The following is a 23,782-nucleotide window of genomic DNA, read 5'->3' on the forward strand; positions in this document are numbered from 1 at the left end:
ATCAGATGTCTGCAAATAAGCATCTGTTATGTTTAAGTTTCCCAGAGCCTTTCTTTGAAACGTGTTATTTTCTCTGAATCAAATGCTTAGTTCAGCAGCGCCTGAAAATGAAAACAAGCTCCAAATGGTTTCCACAGGATATTTTGGGAGAAAAATCTCTTTGAAAAGATAAGAACAAACTATGACTGGGATGAAATGCAGGTAGCAATACTTATTATTTATCCAGAGCTTTCTAGGAAATCATTAATAGAAAAAAAGTACTTAAGGTTTGCTAAATTGCACTGCAGAAGTCTTGCTTTTTAGTTTAGGTTCTTCAGTAGTCAGGAGGATAAATGGTGTGAGGGCAGACTGTGCCATGGTGCTTTCCCATCTTCAGACTTCTTGCACATTGGGTTGGGGTTCCCATCTGCTGTGAGTGGGTGATGTCTGGGTGGAGGGGTGTCCCTCAGTCTGCCTCTGCATCACCTTCCTGGCCCTCACTTGCAGGGGCTCTTGGCTGAGCCAGGGGGACCATCCCTGCTTGCTGGAGTACCCCATCTTGATATATTCAAGGATGATCTTGAAAAAAGATTCTCTAACCTTTCTGCCTCAGTTCTCTCTCTTATTGATTCAGCTACTGGGAACTGGGGAAAAAAACAGTCTGTGCTGAAGCTGAAAAGAATCAAATGGATGTTTACTAAAATCCTCAGAGGCACTCTCACCATGCAGTTGCTGAATTTCCCATGATGCCATACATAAAATAACAGGAATATTCCTTAATATTTTGAAGGGTTACTAGAAGAGGATATAGAAGAAGAGTTCTTTAATTGAAGAATGACATTTAATGGCGCAAGACTTCAGGGTCTCTGATACTGAAAGAACAGAGCGAGTGAAAGCAAAAAGCCAAAACAGCTGGAGAATTTGTGATAAATATTGTTCCATAGCAGCTTCACTGGCATAGGTTTTTCAGGGCCTCATGTAACCATTTACAGTCCAGACTTCAGTAATTATCATCACAGATTTGAGCTGAGTTTACTGGTAAAAAATTATATTTAGTCACATTTTTACCTCCGCATTAGGTGCAATATGAACTGTTGACTGAGGAGAAAATCCTGGCAGGTTCCTTGAGTTGTCAACATTCAGTTGCTATTTTAGATGGGTTTTAATGTAATGCATTTTAAAATTACTTCATTTTCTTTTGAAATGTATTTGAATTTATTTATTAGTATTTTCAGGGTGGATGGAGGTTGTTTGTTTGAGAAGTCAGTCAGGGAAGAAGCGACATATCATCACTGTGCAAATAATCAATGGTAGTCACAGTTTCAGCAGGGTCTATTCAATTGTCTTCAAGGGCCTTCTTTAATTGTCTGTGCAAACTGAATTAGCAAGATGGTTTCACTAATTTATTTTTTTTAGTGGCAGATGCCGACCCAATTATATATATTCATTAGCTCTGGTATGATTTCATTAACCAGTGTGCACTAAGTGCCTGTTAAGCAACTTGTGCTTATGTTCCTAGACAAGCAATGATGCGTCTTCTGGTGAGCGTACTTGCTAGCTCATTGGTCTGGATAAACTGGGTTTTATTTATATTTTAAATTTGTCATTACTTGTGAACTGCACCAGCTGAAAGATGAATGTAAAAACGTAATTAAGCTGGTTAGATTTAATTATTTTTTGTTTCAACTGTCTCTCTGAACTACAAACCTAGCCAACCAGACAAATGAGCCCTAATGAAAGAAGCCACATGATTAAAATATCTGCCACTGTCCTACCAGGCTGATAGAAGGCTGGGATTGGCTGCCCACTCCGGGTGTGGTGATTGCCATGGAAAGCCATGCAGGGCAGAGTCAATGTTCTCCTAATCCTTTTCCTGTGGAGTTGACAGTGATGGGTAGCAAACATGCACCAATAAGCAGTAATTAAGTCACTTTTAGATCAGTTCAGCACAAGTTTTTCAGGCTAATTAGGTAGACAAAAATGTTAATTTAATCAAAGGAACATGTATTCATTAAAAAAGGTGTGTAAGATAACTGAAGTAGAGAATTAGCTCAGTCAAGAGGTAGGCTGTAGCTCCTGACTAAATTGTCCGGATTATAAAAAGAATGATGTATTTATCTACGACTTCTTACTTTTTTCTTGGTGTTTTTGGTGTTTTTGTGGGTTGTGTTTTTGGGGTTTTTTGGGTTTTTTTGGTGGGGAGGGAACAGAGGTGGGCAGTAGAGATCCATGCTTCTGTGTCTGGTAGTCAGTGGACTTATATCAAGAGTCAAAACTGTCTCGCTGTAGTCACGTATGTTAGCTGGGGGGTTTTAGGACTCAGAGAAAGCAGAGAGTGAAGATTTTCGTTCTGCATTCCAGATGGTATAAACCACATTAGCACATTATTGCTCAAAGGAGCTCATTAGCTTCTTACTTCATGGGACTTTATTTAGCAGCCGTGTAGCATGGTTGTGTTTGTCTGATTTTGCTTGGTTTTCCTTGGGTTGTGACTAATGTGCAAGTTACAAATGGAAGAACGTTTTTCATACTATAACACTGGTGGAGATGTGCTGCATGTTATGTGGGGGAAAATCAGGAAAAAGCAGGAAATAAAGATTTTTCAACTGTCAAGAAGTAAAATACAGTGAGGAGTGTCTTGCCTCATCTGAGTGTATCTTGTCTAAACCTGATAAAACAAAGAATGTCTCTCTAAATTACTTGGCTCCTGCAGCACAGAAAATAATTGAAAATAATAGTTTTGTAATAATTGTTTTGTAATAATTTTATCCTTCCCCTCTGTCCCTCCCCACATCATGGACAGTCTAGTATTTTGGATTTGTACAAGAAACCAAGTTGTCTTTTTTTTGTGAGTCACAGTTTATGTTAGGGGGTTTGGACCTTTTTGGCAGATTCTGAACATGGCCTGAGACCCACTGCCTGCCTTCAGCTCTCTCCATCTCACCACGCAGAGAAGCTGATGCTGATTGATGCAGCATTTCCCAGAACATGATAGTGTCTGTAATTGTACAGAGACACATGGTGACCCATGAGAAAGACATCTGGGAACAACAGACATAGGTGCAGTCTCAGTGTTTCATAGAGCCAGTTCTGAGGTTTTGGCCAGAGCAAATATTATTTACATGTTTAAATCATACATATTTTTAAAAATTATATCTAAGTAACTGTACAGTGCTTTAGATGAAAGAATATCTATCACCTATTACTATGGTGGAGTATGTTTGTGGTATTTCTTTCAATGACTGGGAGCTTTTTATCTTATTCTTCTGGGAGGACGGAGAGTGTTCAGTGAGTGTAACGGGACAATTATGTATTTCTATATAGGTCGTCTGCTTGGTTGTTTAGGAAGATGTCTGGAGAGAAGGAATATTAGCATGTCCAGCATACTTGGATTAGTTTGCTTTACAACATAATTTTCCGTGTAATGGTTAATGGGACTATTTTGGTTCTTGTATTGTTTGTTGTGTTGTGAGGCAAAGTTAACAATTATCCTTTTCATTGTTTATTGTTTGTTAAGTCCATGGATTCTGGGATGAGTCTTGTAGGGCAGCAGATGGTAGCAAGGAGATTGAGGTAGAAATTAAGGTTTCTTGTTATAACTAACAGTTTTTATGGTTTGTAATAGAGGTTTCATTTCTGTGCTTAAACAATGTAAACAGTTTTCATTAGCATCTAAATTTAACATAATTTTACGGAAGATGCAAGTTCTGGTAACTGAAAATGATGATTGATACTGATCTAACCATGAAGGAAGAAATAATTAAAATGCTAAATTTAAATTTGGGAGAGATTAAGATGAAGCTTTTTAATCTGGGGTAAATGAATTGGCAGCATGTGTCTCTTTGTTTGGAAAAGTGGATTTATTTATTTATTTTAATGCTTATGAATAAATCTTCCTGCAGCTGTACCATGAGGTGTTAACAGAGCCCATGTGACTGGGACATGTGGGCACAGCAGTCCTGGAGAGATGTCTGAAGGAATCCACACTGACTTCTTGCTTCCTATAGTGAAATGCATAGATTTTCTGAACTGACCATGGTATGAAGTCCTTCTGCTTTTGCCCGATCAAGCTCAGCTGTTATATGAATGTTTTCAGAGGGTGGTTGTTAGTGTGTTCTAAAAATTCCAGATCCTCTGAATTTTTTGAGCTAGAAGTGCCAAGTCCTAGTTACCTTTGAAAATCTTTTCAAACTAAGAAGACTATTGTTTTGAGAAAGGAAATACTTAACTAATTGCTTGAGGTCTAGCTAAAGGCACTTAAATAATTTTTTAAATTTGGCTGTAGCTCCTGATGCTTTCCCATTTGATCTACATGCCATATGTTGCATGTGTTTGTGGTACTGGGACAACCCCCAGTGCCTCCCCTGGGGGAACTTAATGGAAATTGTGGAACTGCGCAGTGGAAAAGATGTGTACTGCATGGCTTTTGGGCTCTGACAGAAGGGATCGTTTTTTCTGACTTTTTTAGGGGATTGGAGACATTGAAAAGATTTTCACGTGCCAAGTGTTATTTAGCACATACTTCCCAAGGTGCTGCTATGGAGCAGAGAGGATGGTCAGTGGCCATGTACTGCTTAGGCATTTTTCCTTTCTATTATGCTGATATTAGAGATTGGCAAGAGCTGCTCCTGATGGGAGTCTTGTGTGAAATTCATTGCGAGTTGCTGTTGCTTTTTGGCTGCTTTAAGAGTGCTAACCATATGCTGTGCAGCTCAGCACAGCCCCTTTGTGGCCTCGCTTTGGCTTGGCTTTTCCACCTGGCACTGGAGGTGCCATAATTCATTACTGTACCAGAGAGGAGGAGGAAGGGGGGGAGAAAGAATGTTGCCACATAGGGAGTGCTAGGGCATCAGGAAGTCAGTGAGTGTAAGTGATAAATTATGGCCTTGATGACTGATGCTCATCCCAGCTCTCTGAACCAGGACTTCTCTGGGCCCTGGAGCTCAGTGCAGCAGCTCTGCGTGCTTGCTGTGTTGTGATGCCTATGAGGGAGGCTGAGTAGCAGGGCCTGGTGTCCATTCAGCAGGGCACAGGATCATGTCTCCAGCCCATTGGTGTAGCACTACCCCTCTTCTCCATAGCTTTCTGCAATGCGACCAAAGGAAGGGAACAAGTGAGTATTGCTTGTGATTCTGTCACTTCAATGCGTCTAAGCAGCTAGTTAATTTTTGTGTGGTTTAATGAGGATTAACAGAGCCAACGATCTTCAGAAACAAATTTGCCACTGCTGTTATATATGTTTTATTTTAAACATATATTCCTAGAAAAACTGCCTATTCTAACGCTTCCTTTATCCTTCACTACTTTTCCTTCTGTTTCTTCCATTCCCCTTGCCCATCAGGGAGCCATTGCAATGCTGAGGTGCACTCAGAGCCTGTAGTGCTGCCTCTGCCTGTTTCCCAGTAATGCAGAGGCAACCAAAACCAGGGTGGATTGACAAGTACTGTATCTAGGAGCCATTCAAGTTGCTCTGTCAGAAGTCAGGTAGTCTAACACACATTCACATCCAAAAACCAGTTTAATCTTTTTAGAAGTTTAGAACTTGAACAAGTTTGTAAAATGTGCAAAGCTTTCCTCTTGGCACGGACTGAAGAGCCTTAGCAGGTGTTTCTGATACCTTTGCTGTGTTGATGATATGATGAAATGCTCCTCTGGAGCAAATGGCTTTTCATGAGGTGGTTGTTTGACAGGGAGCTGACAGGATGGGATTCTGTCCTCACACTCCCAGCTCACATCAGGAGAAGCTTTTGAGTGCTGGTTGGGTATAAAAACCTTAAGAGTTCCCAGCTATTCTTTGTTTATCTGATAAACAGTGCCCAGGAGGGGCTCCATTAGTTTCAGGAGGACATACTGAGTAGAAATATATTCATAATGGCATTCACCAGTTTTAAAAACATATCTTGCTTAGACTTTGTCTTTGGTCTTAGCTCTGACTAATTTTTTTTTTTTTTTTTTTTTTTACATTTAAGGTGGGGATTATGTAAAATTAAAAAAATAATAATAAAAATACAGTTGTTCTTTTTTTAAAAAAAAGTTGCACCCTAGGATCACTGCCTTGACTTCTGTCTTCTTTTTTTAGATACTGTGCATGTATTCTTACTTTAATTCTTTTAAATAAATTCCAATGTTACAGAGAGATGCCAGTGTATTACTTGTTCACTGGTGTGTTTTACCATTAGAAAGCTTTAGTTTCTTGCTGTGATGCCTGTCTGAGATCTTTGTCAGTTGTTCCTGGCTACTTTTAATCATAACTACTGTAGTTGGTGAAAAGAAAGGCTTTGGCCATGCTGTCTTTCTGTTAGCAGGAACCAAAAAAATAAAAATCTATTAAGATATCTTTTTGAAATTTCTACATTTCTACAGTTTAAAACATTTGAAAATTAAGACTACCCTAAAATTTACCATCATATGAATGTCATTATGAGATAATCAGGTCAAATATAATCTGTTCTTTCCATCCCACAGATGAGTTACAAGCAAAAAAAAAAAAGATGTCAAGAGACTTCTTTGGCCAAGAGCAGTAATAACTGTATTAATGCAAGTGTGCTTTAGTGCAAGGAAGAAGTTTTACCGCTCCAATTACCTATAGGAGATTTCAAAAAATCCTAATAGGAAACAATTAAGCGTAACTGTCAAGTTGTTACTTCAAATGTAGATGTAATCAGTTACCAACGATACATGATATTGCTTAATTAACAGTTGAAGTACATGAAATCTCTAAGGGGGTCTGTCTGCACTAGTGTTTAGGGACATACTGTAACTCCAGGTAATTGAATAGCAATTAACTTGAGTTAATGAATGTGCATTCTTGGGAAGACACAAGGGTTATAAGATCAGTCTGGAATGAACCACAGTGGCTCACGCACCCATTTGTTTTGCTGAATAAGCATCTACTGAATGTCCACACTCCAGTATAGAAGGCTGTTAATTAACTGGAATTAATAAGCATTCATCTCTACTCCCATTCCAACCAAAGACACTCTGTAGATAATCCTAGGATGGCTGGTGATGTTTCATGGCTAAGGCAATTAAAGATATTACCTCTATTAACCATGGCACAAGCTTTTGGTAACTACGGGCCTTTAAAACAATGTGAGCAATAAATAGGAGTTTGAAGTCTATGAAGTGGAATCCATGTTACGTTAGAAAGCTAATTGAACTGATGTGGATACTGACTTTCATTAAATTTTCAGACAATGCAGAGCAGAAATCCCATTTCAGCACATGCTCCCCCTTTGCATGGTGTCAGCTTGTTGTAGAGGGGAATTCTGGAACACGTGCAGCCACTAACCAGTGAGTCAGGGTCTGCATTTATCAGCTGAAAGGGAACCTGCTTGTCAAGTAGGTTCTGCTTGTTCAGAAAATAAAAGGCAGTCTTATGCCAAAATTCCTTGAGTGATTGCAGGGACAGATAAGATGTTTCTTGGAACTTGAAGAACACAAATACTTGATCACAGTCCCAAATACAGCTAGGAGCCAAAACATGGAGAGCTTGCTGATTTAAATGACTCCTTCTGAAAGATTTATAATGAGCTTAACAAGACACCAATAATGTACAAAGTCAATAGCCAGAGGAGAGTTTAAAAAGTAAATGTACAAGAAAGTTGTTTGCATTATCCAAAACTTAAGTAAACAAAATTGTATTTTTCAGTGATTTAAGAATCTCTGCCTTAGTCTAACACTCAAGAAATCCTTTAGAACAAAGACAGCATAAGATTCAGCAGTAAAAGGAATCATTAAAAATTAGGTGCTATGCAGGCAGAGCAATTACTTTTAACAATATAGCAAATGGAGTTCAGTTCATTCAGTGTAAATGAAAAACTGCTGCAAGATTCCTGTAAAAGTTTGGTACACCCACAGACCTGACTTGTTTGCTCAACTATGGCTGCATTTATTCTTCATAGCCCTTTTCAAGTAAAATGTAGTTTCACTGGAAGAGGACGGCGTGTAATGAAATGATGACAAGAGACCTGTGTAAAATGAAATAGCTGAAGGCTCATATGAGTAAATTTGTTCAGTACGATGCAATGTTGTGTAGGGAGCCACAAGGTCACTTATTTAGAGCTCAGTGAAGTGTTGCAGTAACAGAGATTTAGTGTTGCTGCTGTCAGGTCCTCCACCTGAGGTATCTCTGTGTGGTGCTGAGCAGGGCTGTGCAGATGTGCCCAGACTGGATTTGGAGGAGCACACTCCCTTGGCAAGGGTTGGAGTGTTCTGTAGGTGAGGTCTAGAGAAAGATGGAGTGTTTGGAGATGCTGAGCACTGCAGAGCTTGGTGTGTGCTTTGGAGCAGCAGCATCACCCTACCCATCCCCTGGTCTCAACCCTCCTTCCAGTGGCCTTTGTCCAGGCCCTTGGCATGTGTCCTCTAAAATCATCCTGGAGAGCCTGAGAGCGCTGTGTGGCCATGGGGCAGGTGTGCCTATGGTCTGTAAGATGACCAGCTTGTGCATCCACCACTCAAAACCTCTGCAAGAGCTTCTATGGCAAATTCCAGCCAAAAGAGTTTGGACTCTACTAATCCTGAGCCATTAATTATGATGAGGGAAAAAAGAAGTATTAGCAAAGGGTCCTCTTTCATGTCACAGTTCATAGGTGGAAAAGTCTTGCTAAAGGTGACTTAGGTCCTCTTTGGCAAATCCTTGGTACTTTAAACTGTTAAAAATGGGCAAAGGGAGGCACTGATCTAAATTCTGTGAACACTGTTAATGTGTTTCATTTCAGTTACCTGCACATCATTCAGGGAGCTGTCTTGAAAGAGATGAATTCATGACTATTAAGAATTTTATACCCTGCTATTTTCTCTATTTACGGATGTTACTTTCCATTGCTTCTCCAGTAATACTTAGTTTGATGTTTAACAAGTGAAGCTATTATTATATTAACTTATGTAAGATTTTCTTCCCCCATGATAGTGACTGAAAAGAGGAAAAAAACCCCAAACCACAGACCTTTAACAAACTCATTGCAGTTTCATAGTAGATGTGTGATATACCTGCATTGTACAAGCAGTGCAGAGCTGCTGAGAAGCCGAAAGAGGTGACCAAGATGAGACAGAATAAAAATGTTGAGAGCAGAGAAATGCTGACTGAGGGATGGGTTTGAGTCAGAGAGAATTAATTTTTGGCTTTCCATAGCTTTACTGTAAATGTCAATATTTCTGTTGAAATACTGGCCCATGACTATCAGCAAGCTTTGAAGATACAGGTTGTTAAGAAGTTTGCAGCTGAATCCAAATTTTCTTTCTGTTTATTTTTTTTGAGTAGCAGGAATACTCCCTGTATCTATATAATTAGTGTTTTAATATTTGTTTTTCTTCAGTTGAGTCTGCCTGTTGAGATATTTTTGTAGTTATTTCATCATTTCACATAAATTAAAATTCTGCCTAAAATGACTCAAACTGTCCTTAAGTTACAAAGGATTTTCAACTCCCAAACAGATCTTGTCAAGCTTAGTCTTAAATAAGGTCTTTAAAATTGCAAATACTTCCAATGCCACTTCTTAAGAACTGTGGGGTTTTTCTTTTTTTATTTTGGAATGGGTGTCATTGACTGCTAGCAAACATTTTAATAGTTTTTAATTTAATAGAAATATCCTGTATTTAGACAATGTCTTGTATTTTACAACATTCTAGGACTTCCTACAAAGTCTTGCAATGTTTTAATCTGCAGCATTTGGTAACAAATGTTGTAAATAAACATTATGACATAATCTTTAAGTATGTGAGCAATAAACATGGTTTTCTAAGGAACATCTCCTGCAGCCTACAGAAGCTTGGAACACTAAAGTAAGAAATTTTTGTCAGACATTTCATAATACAGAAAAAGTTGGATTAAGCAGTAAACGTCCCATGGAGTGTCTTCTTGTGAGCTGGTCCCGTTTCCCACGTTAGGAACTTCAGATATCTTTTAAGGATTTCCTAGAATGTGCAGTATTGCATTGATTGCCAAGACTGCTAAAGTCTTTACTCCATGAGTAAATGAAAGGAAAACCAATTATTTTTTGTTTGTTTTTTTTTGTTTGGTTTTAGTTTGGTTTTTACTAAGCCTTGAGAAGCCTGAGAAGACAGCCAGGATGTGGAATGTAGCTATATGTTTCTTACAGCACCAACAAAGACAGACTTGAAAAAAACAATTAGAATAATAAACTATAATACTTGTATGAATACCTCTTCCTTAATAATAGGATCACTGACCACACTCACACTAGATACTCTCATTAATAGTCCCATTCAATAAAGTATTTACAGATATTTAAGGACTTCACCACTAGCATTGAATAACATGTTCAAAAGCATATCACTGGTAATCCATCTCAATTTCTTGTTTATTACCTCTGCAACTTTCTAACAGTTTTGTCAATAAGATATTGCTTCTAGCAGTGTGACTTTATTCTTAGATTAATAGCCCAAATTTATCATAAGGTTCTAAATTTCCTCTGGTCACCAAAATGTCCTGTTGAGGCATTTAAGCTCCCTGAAAGTACATTCTTTATCTGTAGCCTGGGAAAAATATTTTTTGCCCTATATCCCTGCATGTTTTGAGATTAAATTCTCTAGTTGTCAAGTAGGTCAGTGATGAAAGCCAAAACAAGAGAGAGAAATCTTGTTTAGGATTTAGGTGGATGGGAAGGAAAGGAGGTAACAGCAACGCAGAGCTCCTATCCCCTTGTCACAGCCATGTCCCAGGCAAAGCTGCTGATGTGCAGAGAGGGAAAGATCTCATGGCTTCAGGCAGTCTGAAAACAGACTGGATGCTCAGCAAAAGGACAGCCAAAAGGAAATACAGATGTTAGCCTTGGTGGTTTTTTTTGCTCTATGCTTTGTGTTCTTTTAAGGGATAAACATTCGGTCCTTAATCAAGTGCAGCAGTTGGCCATTATGTGTCATTATCCCCTGGCAATTCTTCTTTTGGAATGAAAAGTCTTATCCAGGCAGTAATAAACACAGGCTGCCAAAATGGCCAAAAAGCTGTAAGAAAAGTCTCAGTTGCCCTCAGAGCCTTGTCTGGTCTGTGATGGAGAACTGAGTTTACTCTTGCTGCCTCTGAGCCAGCCTGACTGGCTGCATAAGGCCACGTGAAGGAGCATGTTGGTGCACTTCCAACCATCAGTGCTGGCTGACCAAAAACGTTTCCCTGGGTTCATTATTTTAGCATTATTTTAATGCAGCCTGATCCTGTCTCCCACCTCCATGGGACAGGGCTTCCCCTATGGGTGAGGGCTGCATCCTCCTCCTGCAACTTATTTTCTTTGAGAAGTTCCTAGGGAGCTTCTGCCAAACTCTGCAGACCCTGGAGAATATAACATGTTTAAATTGGTGGCACCCCATCCTCTGATCACCCTTGCTCCTTCTGCCAGGCTGGGCATCACTTCTGACCATGCTGGTTTTGCTGCAAAACAGTATCCAAGAGCAGTTCAGGTCCAAAATGCATTTGCCCTGGTGGAAAGTTCAAAAGTGTTTCACTATAAATCCATATCTGAGACACTTAGTGTTTATTTTGAAAGTTTTCATTGTTTAGGTGAAAAAAAAAAAAAAAAAAAAAAAAAGCTGAGGTGAAGTTACAGTGGATAAATAAATAAAGAAGTAACCATGAAGATTTTGTCACTTAATTTCTTCCTGCTGGTGTCATGTTTTAAAAAGGAGCAGTAGGAAAAAATGCTGATATCCCCCAGTAAAGCATATTTCTGTAATGAAGTGACAAGCAGAGCTATGTTCTCTGAAGGCCAAGAACAGTAGCAGCAATCACTTCCCTGTGACTTTAAGTCTCTGTTTAAAAGTGGTTTTTTAACGAAAAAGATACTGTCTTGCTCTGTTGTAGTTTGCTGATGCCAGTTGTATATTTTTGCAGCTGATTCTTGACTATTTCACATAGCCACCTGAATTTCACACACGTAATATTGTACTTCTTACTTCCAAGAGAATCTCTTGTCATCTGGCCAGAGTTGCCTATGACTCAGTAAGCACCCACTCAGAAAATAATTTGAAAGTAAAAAACACCCCACACTTGAGTTCTAGATATGAAAAAATGGCATTTTGCCTTTATTTTCCTTAAAAAGTAAACAGTAGGAAAGTTATATCAATGTTTTCCAGTTACTTTGCAGCTCAAGAAATAGAAACTACCATGATTATAATTTTGGAAATTATATCAGGAAGTGCTGTCTTGCAGGATGCTTCTGAATTTGTGTTGCTCCTAGCTTCTTTGCTGTGTAGTGATCATTGTTTTTATTCCGGAAAGCACTCTTGAATGTACACTAAACAGTTGAGAAGAAGAGAGGGGGCATTAAGCATAATGCATCTGCTGGCAAGGAGGCAGAAGAATGCAAACCACAGGGAGAGGAGAGAGTGTTTGAAGTCTGAATTGTTGGCATTTGAAAGTTGCTAAAATTAACCTGTTGTTTCTTAGGAGCAGGTTTTATATAGTTTCTTAGCTGCAGTGCTGTGACACAACAAGGTGCTGAAGAGAAGCCTGAGGAGCTCTTCCTTTAACACAGCTTTCTCGGTGGATGCCTGGCTGTGCCTCAGTTTCCCCCAAGAGGGTGTTTGTGTGTGTGAGCACACAGGCCATGCACAGGTGTGAGGGCTGCACAAGTGGTGTTTGATGACTCTGTGTTAGTCCTGATGCTGAATACTTTGAGGCTGGGAGTTTGAGGAGGAGTAAAATGTGCCAAGTGATGAAACTGCTGCTTGTGCTCTGGTCCCCCATAGCTGCTCCTGGGCTTGGCTGCTTTTGGCTGTGCAGCCACCCTCCCCAGCAAGGCATGGGTTTCCCTGCCTGCTCTGCTGGAGGGACTGCTGCCACAACCCAACAGCCACAGGAGTTCTCAGACAGTCTCCATTCCCTACCCCTGTGCTCCAGGGCCAGTTACCAGGTGTGTGTGTGTTGGTGGAGCTGTTTGCAATCAGTAGATGCACTCCACAGACCTGAGCCCACTCTGCCCTGGCAAGGGACCCTAGGCCTACCCATATATTTTCCACTATGAATAATGATTTGCTGGCAATTGTTCAAAAAGCAATAGAAGCTATGTACTTATTTCAGCCTCTTTGGGAGCAGCACTTTCAGTTCTCTCATTTCTTTGCTGTCCCCAGAGCCTCCCTTGCTAACAACAATTGTCATATACACACTGTAGATAAGTCTGGAAGGCAGTTTAAATTATTTTTCAGTATATTCTGATAGTGAAAGTCCAAAATCATATATTTTTGTGACAAATGCAGCTATAAAAATTCTGTGGTGGTTCCTTAGCCATGAGGGCAGCTTCTTAACAAGGGAACTGTGGATTCCTCTTAACATAGAGAATTTTATTTCAAAGCAAATGTCTTTTTACCTACCTTTGCAAATAAATTGAATGTGCCAAATCTTCTATCTCTTATTGAAATATGAGTCTTGATTAAAAAAAAAAAAAAAAAAAAGAAATCATTAAAATAATCCCTGAAGCCACTCTGCATCAGTATAGTTGAATCTCATTTTTGAAGTATATTTTATTTCATGATATATGTTTATTGTTTTTCCTGGCAACCTATTTATTTTCTGGTTGAATCCTATTTCACACTACTGAGGACTAAGTTTGTTTCAGTTATCTATAGGCATCCAGAAAAGATGCCTAAGTCACGTTGGAGGAGCTCCACAGCAGCTTGGAAGAAACACTTCCAGGGAGTGATTTTGATGCTAGGTGGACTCTGTTGCCATTTTCTCTCCTCTGACTGCAGAGGTAGCATGGGGTTATTATCTTCCAAATGCAGGCTCATCGGTTAAATGACTAATATTAACTGAACCCAGGCTCAGAAATGATTAATTGAGGTACATTGAATATATTCCTCCCCGTCCACCCTATTCTCTCCTGGCTTTTGGAAACAGAGGAGATAATAGTAGAGGAGAGTAAATGAAGCAACTGAAAATACGGGTTTGCATCGTGATTATCCTACCTTCAGAGGCTGATGTTGCCATAGCAGCCAGTATATAATGTAGGTGTGGTGGTTTTGGAGGTCAGTGCAACAGGTATCTCCTGTGAGGATTCCTGTGGCCTGTAAATCAGCCTGCTGAGATGGAATCCTCAAATATACTCTGTGGCCAGGACCTGTGAGAGTGGCCGCAGCCCCTGCTCGGTCTCCCTCCACCTGTGCTTATTTTTTTGGTATCTTGAGCGTTGGTGTGGATCTTGAACAGGGGTTTGAAGCCAGAGTGTGTTTGCAGAAGACTTATTTCTTTGAACAGATCTGGTATTATGCTCTAACTAGCGCCTTTGAGTTGTTTTGGCATGTTCACATCAGGCAAAAATGACCCAATAATTGGCTCCATTTTCGAGAGCTCACCTTCAGAAATGCTACACGAGACCCAGTACTTTCCTTTTCACACTGTCAGGTCTTAATCTGCCAGCTTCATTGCTGGTCGGGGGGAACTGCTAAATACTGGATTAGTCAGAAAAGTCTTACATCAGAGTGTAAGTCCAGAACAAAATTCTTCTCCCTGAAAACTTCAAACAATTTAAAGATGAGTGAGTCCAATTCCACCTTGGTGTGACTCAGAGGAGGATGGTGTGGCCAAGATCTTTATAGTTTTTTTTAAAAAGTGCTAACTCTGTCCTTCATTCAGTGATTGACAGAGTGTCATAATTCAGGACTATTAGGCCATAATTTATAAAACTTATTTCTGCAACTTCTTAAAATGGACAGTGAATTTATGTGCTGATTTTATTAATAGATTGTTGTATTAGAAGAGTTCTTGTTCCTACGAGTATAAGAATCTTTTATTTTCTACTTCTGAGGGACCACAAATTTCTGCAGGATAGGACTTTTCCCTTCCAGTGAGCATCATTATGGCAATGAGCTAGAATAAAAAAGATGGAGAATTCAAGGGACACATTTGGAATACATGTTGATGATAAGATGTGGAACCTATTTGTGTTGGAGCAAAAAAGCAGAAAAATGCTCAAAAGAACGTGGCACATTTTGTAATGCTTCAGTGCCAACATGCTCTGTAACAGGGAGCTGGGAGGCGTGAAAGGGAAATTTTTATCTCCTCCCTCCTGCTGTACCAATGGAAAGGGAAATTATTCCTCTAGAGAGGAATTTTGCATGAAATGATTGTGTTGTAGTAACAACTTGGGGTTCATAATCGTTTCCCCAGAAGGTCTGCTAATCTTTTTCCCTGCAAATATGTGCTATCAAATGGGGTGGCTTATTTCATAGAAGGCCTGGGTTTGTTGAGCCACGTGTGATCGTGCCTTGAGTAAACTCACTAGCAGTTTGCTTTGCAAGAAGTACCTCCTACTCAAAGCAGTTCCAGCAAAGAGGCAGAAAATGCTGAGCTGAGCTTTCTTCAAGCTCTGGCTGAACGATTTGTTTAGAAATCGTTCCAGCACTAGTTTGGTACTGCTTCAAGGGGTGGGATTTCATTGCTTTGGTCAGTTGTAACTTAGTTGAAACAGTAACTGGAAAACCACATTTGATCCTGTTCTTCCTGCATCTTAGGACCTGTCTCCTGACTTTCACTGAAGTCAATGCATGATTATTTTGCTCTTGATGACAGCTGTGTGGGGCTCTCTGAGTAGCACCAGAATAAATGGTGTTGGCTCCAGTGAGCACTCCGTCAGCGTGGAAGGAACTGATGGAGGGGAAAGGTGCTGGTGGAAAATGCACATGTGAGACATCCTGAACAGCACCGTGACCTGTGAGTCTGGTGGGAATGAAGTAACAATTTTCTGCATTGCAGCTTATTGGTGTAACTGAGAGATATCCCCTTGGGTTTTGTGCTCTCCTTGTTGTATCCCCTCTTCTTCTTATTTACCTCTCTTTCTGAAGGAACGTAGAGGAACTCTAAAAAACAGGAGTTCCTTGTGGGAAAGGAAGGCTCTGAACTTTGCATAGGCTTGGTTTAGGCTGAATTCTACATTAACCATAATGGTCTGCAGACAGGTTCCTCCATTTGTACATAATTCCTTGGTAAGTTAGCAGCCACCTGACTTTCCTGTAGCTATCACAAGTGACTTCACACCTGTGGGAGGAAGTAGAAGTGTCTACAACTGTAACAGCATCTTCTAAAGGTCATTTTCCAGTGGGTGACTCCCACAGCTGTTCTTTGCTCATTCAACTCCATGTCCCTCTGTGACTGATGACTGCTGTGTCAGAGATTATATAGAGGTGTATTCCCACAGACTGTCACAAGCATCTGGAGGGAACCTCTGCAAGTTAGCTGCTTGGTAGTGTTGTAATTTGTAATGTTGCTTTAGTGCAGCAATTTGCTGCAAAGATTTTAGCTGTTCTTCATCTGTGTCTCCCTCCCGCCCTGGAGAGGGCAGAATGCTGTCTCTCAGTGATGCAAGTGCTTGGTTTCACTTTCTTTCACCCCCTGATGTCTCAGTGCAGCTATCCCACAATGTGCCCATCACCTTCAAATGAAAACACAACCAGTAAGAGACCTGACAGGGATGCCTGAGGTCAACAAGCAGGCAGAAGAAGAGGGAGATGGATGCCAATTGTGGGCACGAGACCTTGCAGTGGGATTCAAAGCATAAGCATGTGTCCATATGCACAGGGATATGATCATATGTGCTGTGTAACGATAGGCTGGCTTGGTATTCTCTACTGTCCCAGCAAACCTGACTCTGCAGGTGAGGTCTCAAAACAGGGTCTTGCACCAGAGGCAGAAGCTGTCACATGTTGTTCCTTACCTCGGAGTGTATGTTGTTGTGAACCGTGCTGTGTAACCAGCTTTAGCTTTATAGACTGGTACTGCTGGTGGGTGTTTAGGCTCTCCTAGCTTCCATAGGAAAATACTGCTGTTGATCCACAGCTGGATACTGGGATCTTTATTGAGATTATTAAATAACTGATGAAAATTAGAAGGAGGGAGGGCAGATCCTATTAGAGCAAGTAGGTGTTTGAGGCTGGGAAGAACTGACAACAGTGTGTATCTGTACAGGCTTTCCTTTAAAGCTGTGGAATGTGGAAACATTTAATGTCAAGTCAGAGATAGAAGAATAGCATTTGCTATTTTTTTTCCCTAACTTTGAATGTATTGAGCTGTGCAATAACATGCAGAAGTCTGGAAGCAATGCAGAGCACAGCAATCAATAATACAAGCAACAATAATCAGGTGTTTCAGCCATCTGACATGAGCAGTCTCCAAAGATAATTCTCTCCCACAGGACATTGCCAAACATAACTTCAGTTTATTCCTAGTAAAAAAAAAAAAATAAAGGCTTACCCGCCACGCAGAGCCAAACCTTTCCAACATTTTTTCTCCTGAAAACTGAAAAGGGATTGGGAGGTGCAGGAAGAAGCATGGGGAAACACACACAACTGCTGATGGTGGCCAGAGGACAGCTGGAGCTCTCCATGTTCCCCATCACTGGTGACCCTAAAATCCTTAGAAAAACCTCAATAAACAGCAAATATACCTTCAGGAGGCACAGAGGAGCATGAGGCTGAATTTATTGTTTGTAAAGAACAAAGCATCCTGGCATGAATGGCCACAGTAAATATGTGTTACCACTGTCTTGGTTATCAGCTAGGTTAAGCTGTGGCAGGAGCCCAGCCTGATCTGATAAAGCTGCCCAGGGCTGGCAGCCACCACTGAAAAGTACCCCTGTCCCTGGGTATGAGCTATCCAGATTGGTCTGGCCAATACCACTGTCAGATATTTACCACAGCAATTACATGTCTCTGGTTAGGCTGGCTGTTTTTTCTTATTCTATTAGATGAATATCCCTGCTACCAGATAAGCAATTTAAAAAAAAATAAAAAATAAAAAAAATAAATGAAATTGAAAAGGGTGCTAACCACAAGAAAGAGAGGTGCCTTGGTGGTCACATAACAGCAATGCTGGGCTCTTCCTCTAACACACCATCATCATCTAATTGGTTGTTAAACTGAGTTGCTTCTCAAACTAATTAAAAGGGAAAAAACATCCTTTTTCATTCAGCACCAGCAAAATGAAATTTATGTTATTCAGGATTTTCCCGTTGCTCTTCCCTTTCAACACAGAGCAGTCAGCAACAGCACATAAAGTTTTATGCCTGCACATTACAAGGCATTGCATAAAAAGAGAGGTGGCCTAGGTGATAAAATTTATGTGAAAGTTTTTACCATGCCCTACCAAAAAGCTGAATAATTTAAAGCAGGTGGTAATGGAAGGTTCCTGACCTGTGCCTCCTGTTTGGGGCTTGCCTCCTGGAACCTCCCAGAAAGCTCACTTGTGCCTGCACATTTAAAACGTTCACTCTGTGCTCAGGAGTCTACTAATTAAAAGGGGAGAAAAAAGGATTGGATCAATAATCAATAGTTATTTTTTTCACCCATATTTACAAGCAATAGAGAGGCAGATAGGGGGTTATAACATTCATAGACACAGCATTTAATAAAATTGCATGGTCTTTGTCACTCTGGCCAGCATTTTGCTACATTTTGTAGCTCACAGTCCATGAAATTTCTTAGGAACTCTCTATGAATTTGCTATAGTAGGGTATGGCATTTGTTTATTACTAAACCATATTTAAATGAGGATAAAGATGCTTTACCCAAAACAAGATGTTAGTCTTTCATCCAACGATTGCTCTCTAATGTATCTGTGTTTTGGGATCTCTATATAATTCTGCAAGATTCTTATTTTTTTCTAATGTGAAATAATAAATGGACATGATTTAATAATGATTGTACTATAAGAGGCTGTGATACTTGTTAGCTTTAAACTTGGATTACAACCTTTGCTTGTTTTTTGACCTGCTGACCCAGCCTGTCACTAGAAGAGCTGTCATCTTTAATCATGAGAAACATGAGCAGCAGAGAGATAGTCATGGTAAGAGCCAGTGCTGAGGACTGCATCCTGATCCCAAGCACTAGGAAAGTCAAGAGATAGTGGCTGGTGGGTGCAGCTTTTATTAGGTTTGGCAGCTGCAGGAGGAGAGAAAGATGAGTGGGGACCAGAGGTTGAGAAGGATCAAAGGTTGAGAAGAACAGCATGGGGACGTGCCTCTTTTTCTGCAGCCCACTGGTTTTGTAAGAGAATACGCCTGCTTGTATGCTATAAATCAAATGTGTTCTTGATGTTTTGGTTGTAGTACATTGTGCCATAGGCCTGCTACCTGTTTTGGGATGTATAGGTCCTGCTAGCTGTGAGCTAAGCATCCCATATGTGTGTTTTTCATATATAAAAATCCTGTGGGGACCACTTGTGAGGCAGAGAGTGAAGGAGAGAAAGGAAAAGAAACACACGAGAAGAGCAGAGTGAAATGCTGGATCTGTATTGCTACTCAGGATGGAATATAGTTGTGAAATTGAAATTGCTGGCTTGCCATAGCTTCAGTGTTGACTTAACAAGTCCCTTTATCCATTGGTCAATGTTACTGTTGAAGTATCATCCCACTTCAGCTCAGGAGTGAACCCCAGTAGTGGTCAGGTTGGTATAACCACAGAAGGGGTCATTCTTGCAGCTGTGTCTGCAGGTACCAGCTTGCATAACCTGCAGTTTTTCTTAATGAAACCAAAGAAGAACCTGCAATGTGAAAGCCCTCGGAGCTTGTAACTTTACTGAAATATCTATTTTGAGAAAAAAAAGAAAAAAATTTGTAAAGGTTTTTTTTAGCAGCACAAAATGTGGGAGGGTCTGCAGATAGCTGTGATAACTCCTTCTCTCTCAAATTGCAAAGCAAACCAGTATCAGAATTTAATCTGAGCTCTTTGGAGCGTAATCATATTTCATTCATTTTCCTTCACTCTTTTGCTTGAGATAAATGAACCCCTTTTGTGCCACCACCAACCCAGAATTCATAAGCCAGTATTTTACACCTGGGACAAGGAGTGGAGCAAGTAGCAGTTTATGACCCATCTCTCATTCCCTTCCCTTCATCAGTAGCGTTTTCAGTATATGTCTCTATTTAAAGCTTACTTACAGCTTTCATTTCAAAACAAGATGACAGCAGTTATTTTATTGCCCAGCACTCCTAAGCCTGCATTTGTTCATAAGACACCATGCTCTGGCAAGAACAATCTTCACTTGGCAGTTCTGGGAGTGATACTTCTTGGAAGAGGAGAACCTCTGGCAAGTGAGTGGTGTCATTGCTGAGCCGTGCTACGTTTTTTATTTTTATCCCTCCAAATCCATGCTATTTGGCATGAGTTCTTTCAGATCTGATTTGGTTTGCTGGACATCTTTAAGGACAGTGACTCCTCTTGTGGTGCAGGAGGTGCACAGGCAATTGGAGGAAGAGAAAGTAGACAGAAATGCAATGTGAGCATTGCATACGAGCTCCACCTATTGTAGGTTTTGCAATTAATGCCTTATCTTGGAGGTCTGAGGCATCATATAGTATCACCCTCTTGCTTCTGTAACCTGGAGAAATGGGGAAAAGAAATTTGGTGGGAAGATTCCTTGAGGGGTATGTTTGAGGATTGTCATGCCTGTTCTTGACTACCCAAGTCTTGGTCTTTTCCCAATCTCAATTTATATATATGGAGAACCAGCTTTTGCTAGTGCCAGTTTCAAATCCTGGTGATGTCAGTCAAATTTATGCTAGAAGGTATTCTTCAGACTATCTTTTTCTCAGGAAAAAACCCCAGTTTACCTCAATCCTTATAGACTTTGACACTCATCCTGAATCATAGAAATAATACCTCGCATTTGACATGGTTTTGATTATACATTTCTTTTGCAGTTCTCTCCCCACACAGTATTTCTTACACACACACTTTTCTAAGCTTTTATAACTTAATCAAGCCTAAATCCCTCATCTTAGTAAAAGTTATGACTTTCACAAGTTAAAGGTGAAATGTAGTTTGGTCCAATTCTGCTCTGTGCCAGTGTGTCCCTATACCTGTCTAAGTGGATAAAAACTGTAAGAAAAACTTGTATAAAAATTTGACATCTATTTTGTTTGCTATTATGGCTTGTCAGATGTTTCATTACATCTTGACCGCACATGACTAAACAATTTCTAAAGAAAATGGACTATTTACAGTCATCTGCTGGAGGTCTGCAGCCAACACCTCACATCATGTGTCAAAGTTTTTTGCTGTGGAAGCACAGGGAGCAGTGGGATCTGGGGAAGCCTGGTGCAGGGCTGGGGAGAGGGAGAGGTCTGATGGCTACAGCTAAGAAATGCAAGTGAGGAGAGAACAGAAATGCATGTTACATTAATCACTTCATGCCTGGCCAATGGACTTTGGAATGGTTAGTTGAAGCGCAGGGGAATGAATGACTCAGGAGACCCAGACATTTGGAAATGTAGGTTCAGATTGCTGGGATGTGCTGGGGCTGTGCAAGGAGCAGGGTGAAGGCACCAATCCTGAATTGATCTTTGTGGGAGAGAAAAGTCAGGAGGTAGCCAGAAGCAGGAGGGCAGGCTGTTGGAAAGATGTTCCTGTGCTGTAGTTGCTTCTCACCGAGAAAACATTTGCATAAATGTATATTCCAGTAAAGTTGTGTAGCATCTTAACAATATCAGAAACACAGGAAAGACTCTGAGACTTGAAACTAATTGATAGGTTTCCACATCTTTTTGCTGTAAGGGCCAATAGCACTAAAGAAACCCCACCAAAGAGTCCATGTTTTGCAGTTCCCCAAATAACTGGGGTCAAGTTCCCCACCAGATTTTACTGAAATACTCCTACATAGTCAAACCTTCTTTTGCCGGTTCAGTGGAATTAATCACATCTTCTCTGTATGGAGTTCAGTAGAATTAATCACATAGTCTTTATATGGATTTGCTATGAATGAGAAGGCATATTAATATACAAGCAGCCAATGAATATTACAGTGAATAGTTTCCTGTTAACACAGAGCGTTGCTGTATCTCTTTGAGTAGAGATGACTAGCTCAAATGATCATTTTTCATCTGTGTAAATGGTTTACAGAAGGGCCTTGCAGAGTGCACTGAATAGAATTTTTTTTCACAGAAGCAGAGCTAAAAGGCTAACACAAGTAATTGCATTCTCTGGTGCCTCCCCATGCTTTACATGTTCTCTATGGGGAAAAAAAAATAAAAAAATCAGTTATTGGCAGCCTGGTGAATTTAGTAATTGTAACTAATGGGGTTGTTTCTTTTTGTCTGTGTTCTAGGATGGAATGGGAAACCTGAGAATCACAGAAAAGGGTCTAAAGCTTGAAGGAGATTCAGAATTCTTGAAACCTCTCTACGCCAAAGAAATCCGGTCAAGACCAGTAAGTTGTTGGGAAAGGAATAAGCATGTTTCTGTTGCTCTGTCAGAAACTATGAAGTGGCAGGGGGGTGTGGTCAAATTACTTTGGCCACTCTGTACAAATGGAATTTGAGGAATGAGACAGTGGGTGTCCTTTGGGTACCTCATCTGGGTACTGTATCCTCTGGCAGCTGCAAGGTTGATACACAAGGGTTCAGTTTGTATTTAAAAGCTTCCAGGACCTCTGAGATTGCACATTGTCTTTTTGTCTCCTCTTGAGATAAATCATGAGAAGCCCTCGACTTTGAGACCTAATGTTTGTGAGGTAGAGGAGTGGCAGGCAGTTGTGAAATCCAGCTCATATTTAACTAGTTACTTCTTTTCTGCAGAGAGCAGAGAGGTGATGCCTTGGCACCGAAGCCTGGTCCGTTGTTACTGGCACAATAAACCCTTATTATGTGCTCCATCCTATTTCATATTGTCTTTTAAAATTATGTGCAGTTAAAATTCAATGCTCCTACAAGAGACTACTTGACAAAAGTGGCAAGGATGTTTAAAACTGAAAATGAGAAAGAAGGCAAGTGTGATTGAAATAGCATGTTTATAGCAGCTCTTCATTGACTGTCAGTGACTTTGGCTCTTTCTAAATCAACCCTGTTTGTCCTGAGCAGCTTTGAAATAACTGAAATTATTATAGTGACTTTCCAGACTCTTTCTCAGAAGATGTCATCTATCTTGTTTCCTGATCCAAAGTGTTAATTTGATACCAACCTTCCATTGTGATAACAATGGCAAATAGCTAATTAAATAAAGTTAACATCCCTTTATCTCAGTATTTCAGTGATCTCATAGAAAGTGGAACTGGTAGCATAATCAACACAACATTCAATACAATGTCCGATTTAAATATTGAAGGTTGTAACCTCTGTAAAATGGCTAGGAATTGATTTAAACAGGCATAATCATTTAGGAAGAAAAGTTAATGAGAAAACATTCTTATCTATGAATGTTTTCATCCCTGAATTAAAAAAGAACTGCAGAACCTTATATGTCATACACTTTGTAATATAAAATGTGTGGAAAAGGTGCAGCACTTGGTTTGATAAATAGACTGACAAATTGCTACTTACGTTTCTTCTTCTCTAGTTAGAATGCTGGGAATAATACTTGATTGCTAAGAGAACTGAGAACCACTTCTTGCTAGTGGGGAGTTTACTGTTTACATATTATTATATTGATCTACACTTTAATATGGCAGTGGGGACAAAAGGTGTCACCTTCTTGAGGTTATGAAACTAGTTTCCACACCCTTGACAGTGTAATGAATGCAAGGAACAAGAAATATAAAGTAAGGCCTTTGTGTGTGTTCCTTGCATTACCTCTCCTCCAGGATGTTTTTTTTTGCAGTTAGAGAAGAATCTAGTTGCAAGCCAGGTCTGACCTGAAGCCTAGTGAGTTGGAGCATCCCTGCTGGCTTCAGTAGATGAGTCTTGGAAACTGTATTAACTATATATTTACATAAACTGTGTGTGTAGTTTCTCTGATATCTCAATGCATTTAAACTGGACTAGCCTGTTCTAGCTTTCAGGCTGCTCACAGTGATGCTGGAATTTCTGTTGGGCTGGGGGCAACAGAGACAGTCCTATAGGTTGCAATCAACTTCTGCTTGCCTGTG

At 40.2% G+C, this 23,782-nt stretch overlaps 1 protein-coding gene across 4 annotated transcripts in view; it reads left to right on the forward strand.

Annotated features, from left to right (window-relative positions):
* The window catches only part of SGCD (sarcoglycan delta), a 321,460-nt gene that overhangs the window by 229,793 nt on the left and 67,885 nt on the right, over nt 1-23,782 (forward strand). For all 4 annotated transcript variants that reach the window (XM_051631256.1, XM_051631255.1, XM_051631254.1 and 1 more), the window contains exon 4: nt 22,028-22,129. In XM_051631256.1, coding sequence (XP_051487216.1) covers nt 22,028-22,129 — 102 coding nt within the window. The remainder of the gene's footprint in view (nt 1-22,027; nt 22,130-23,782) is intronic.

This window comes from Apus apus, chromosome 13, assembly GCF_020740795.1.
Source record: "Apus apus isolate bApuApu2 chromosome 13, bApuApu2.pri.cur, whole genome shotgun sequence".
Lineage (NCBI taxonomy): Eukaryota > Metazoa > Chordata > Aves > Apodiformes > Apodidae > Apus > Apus apus.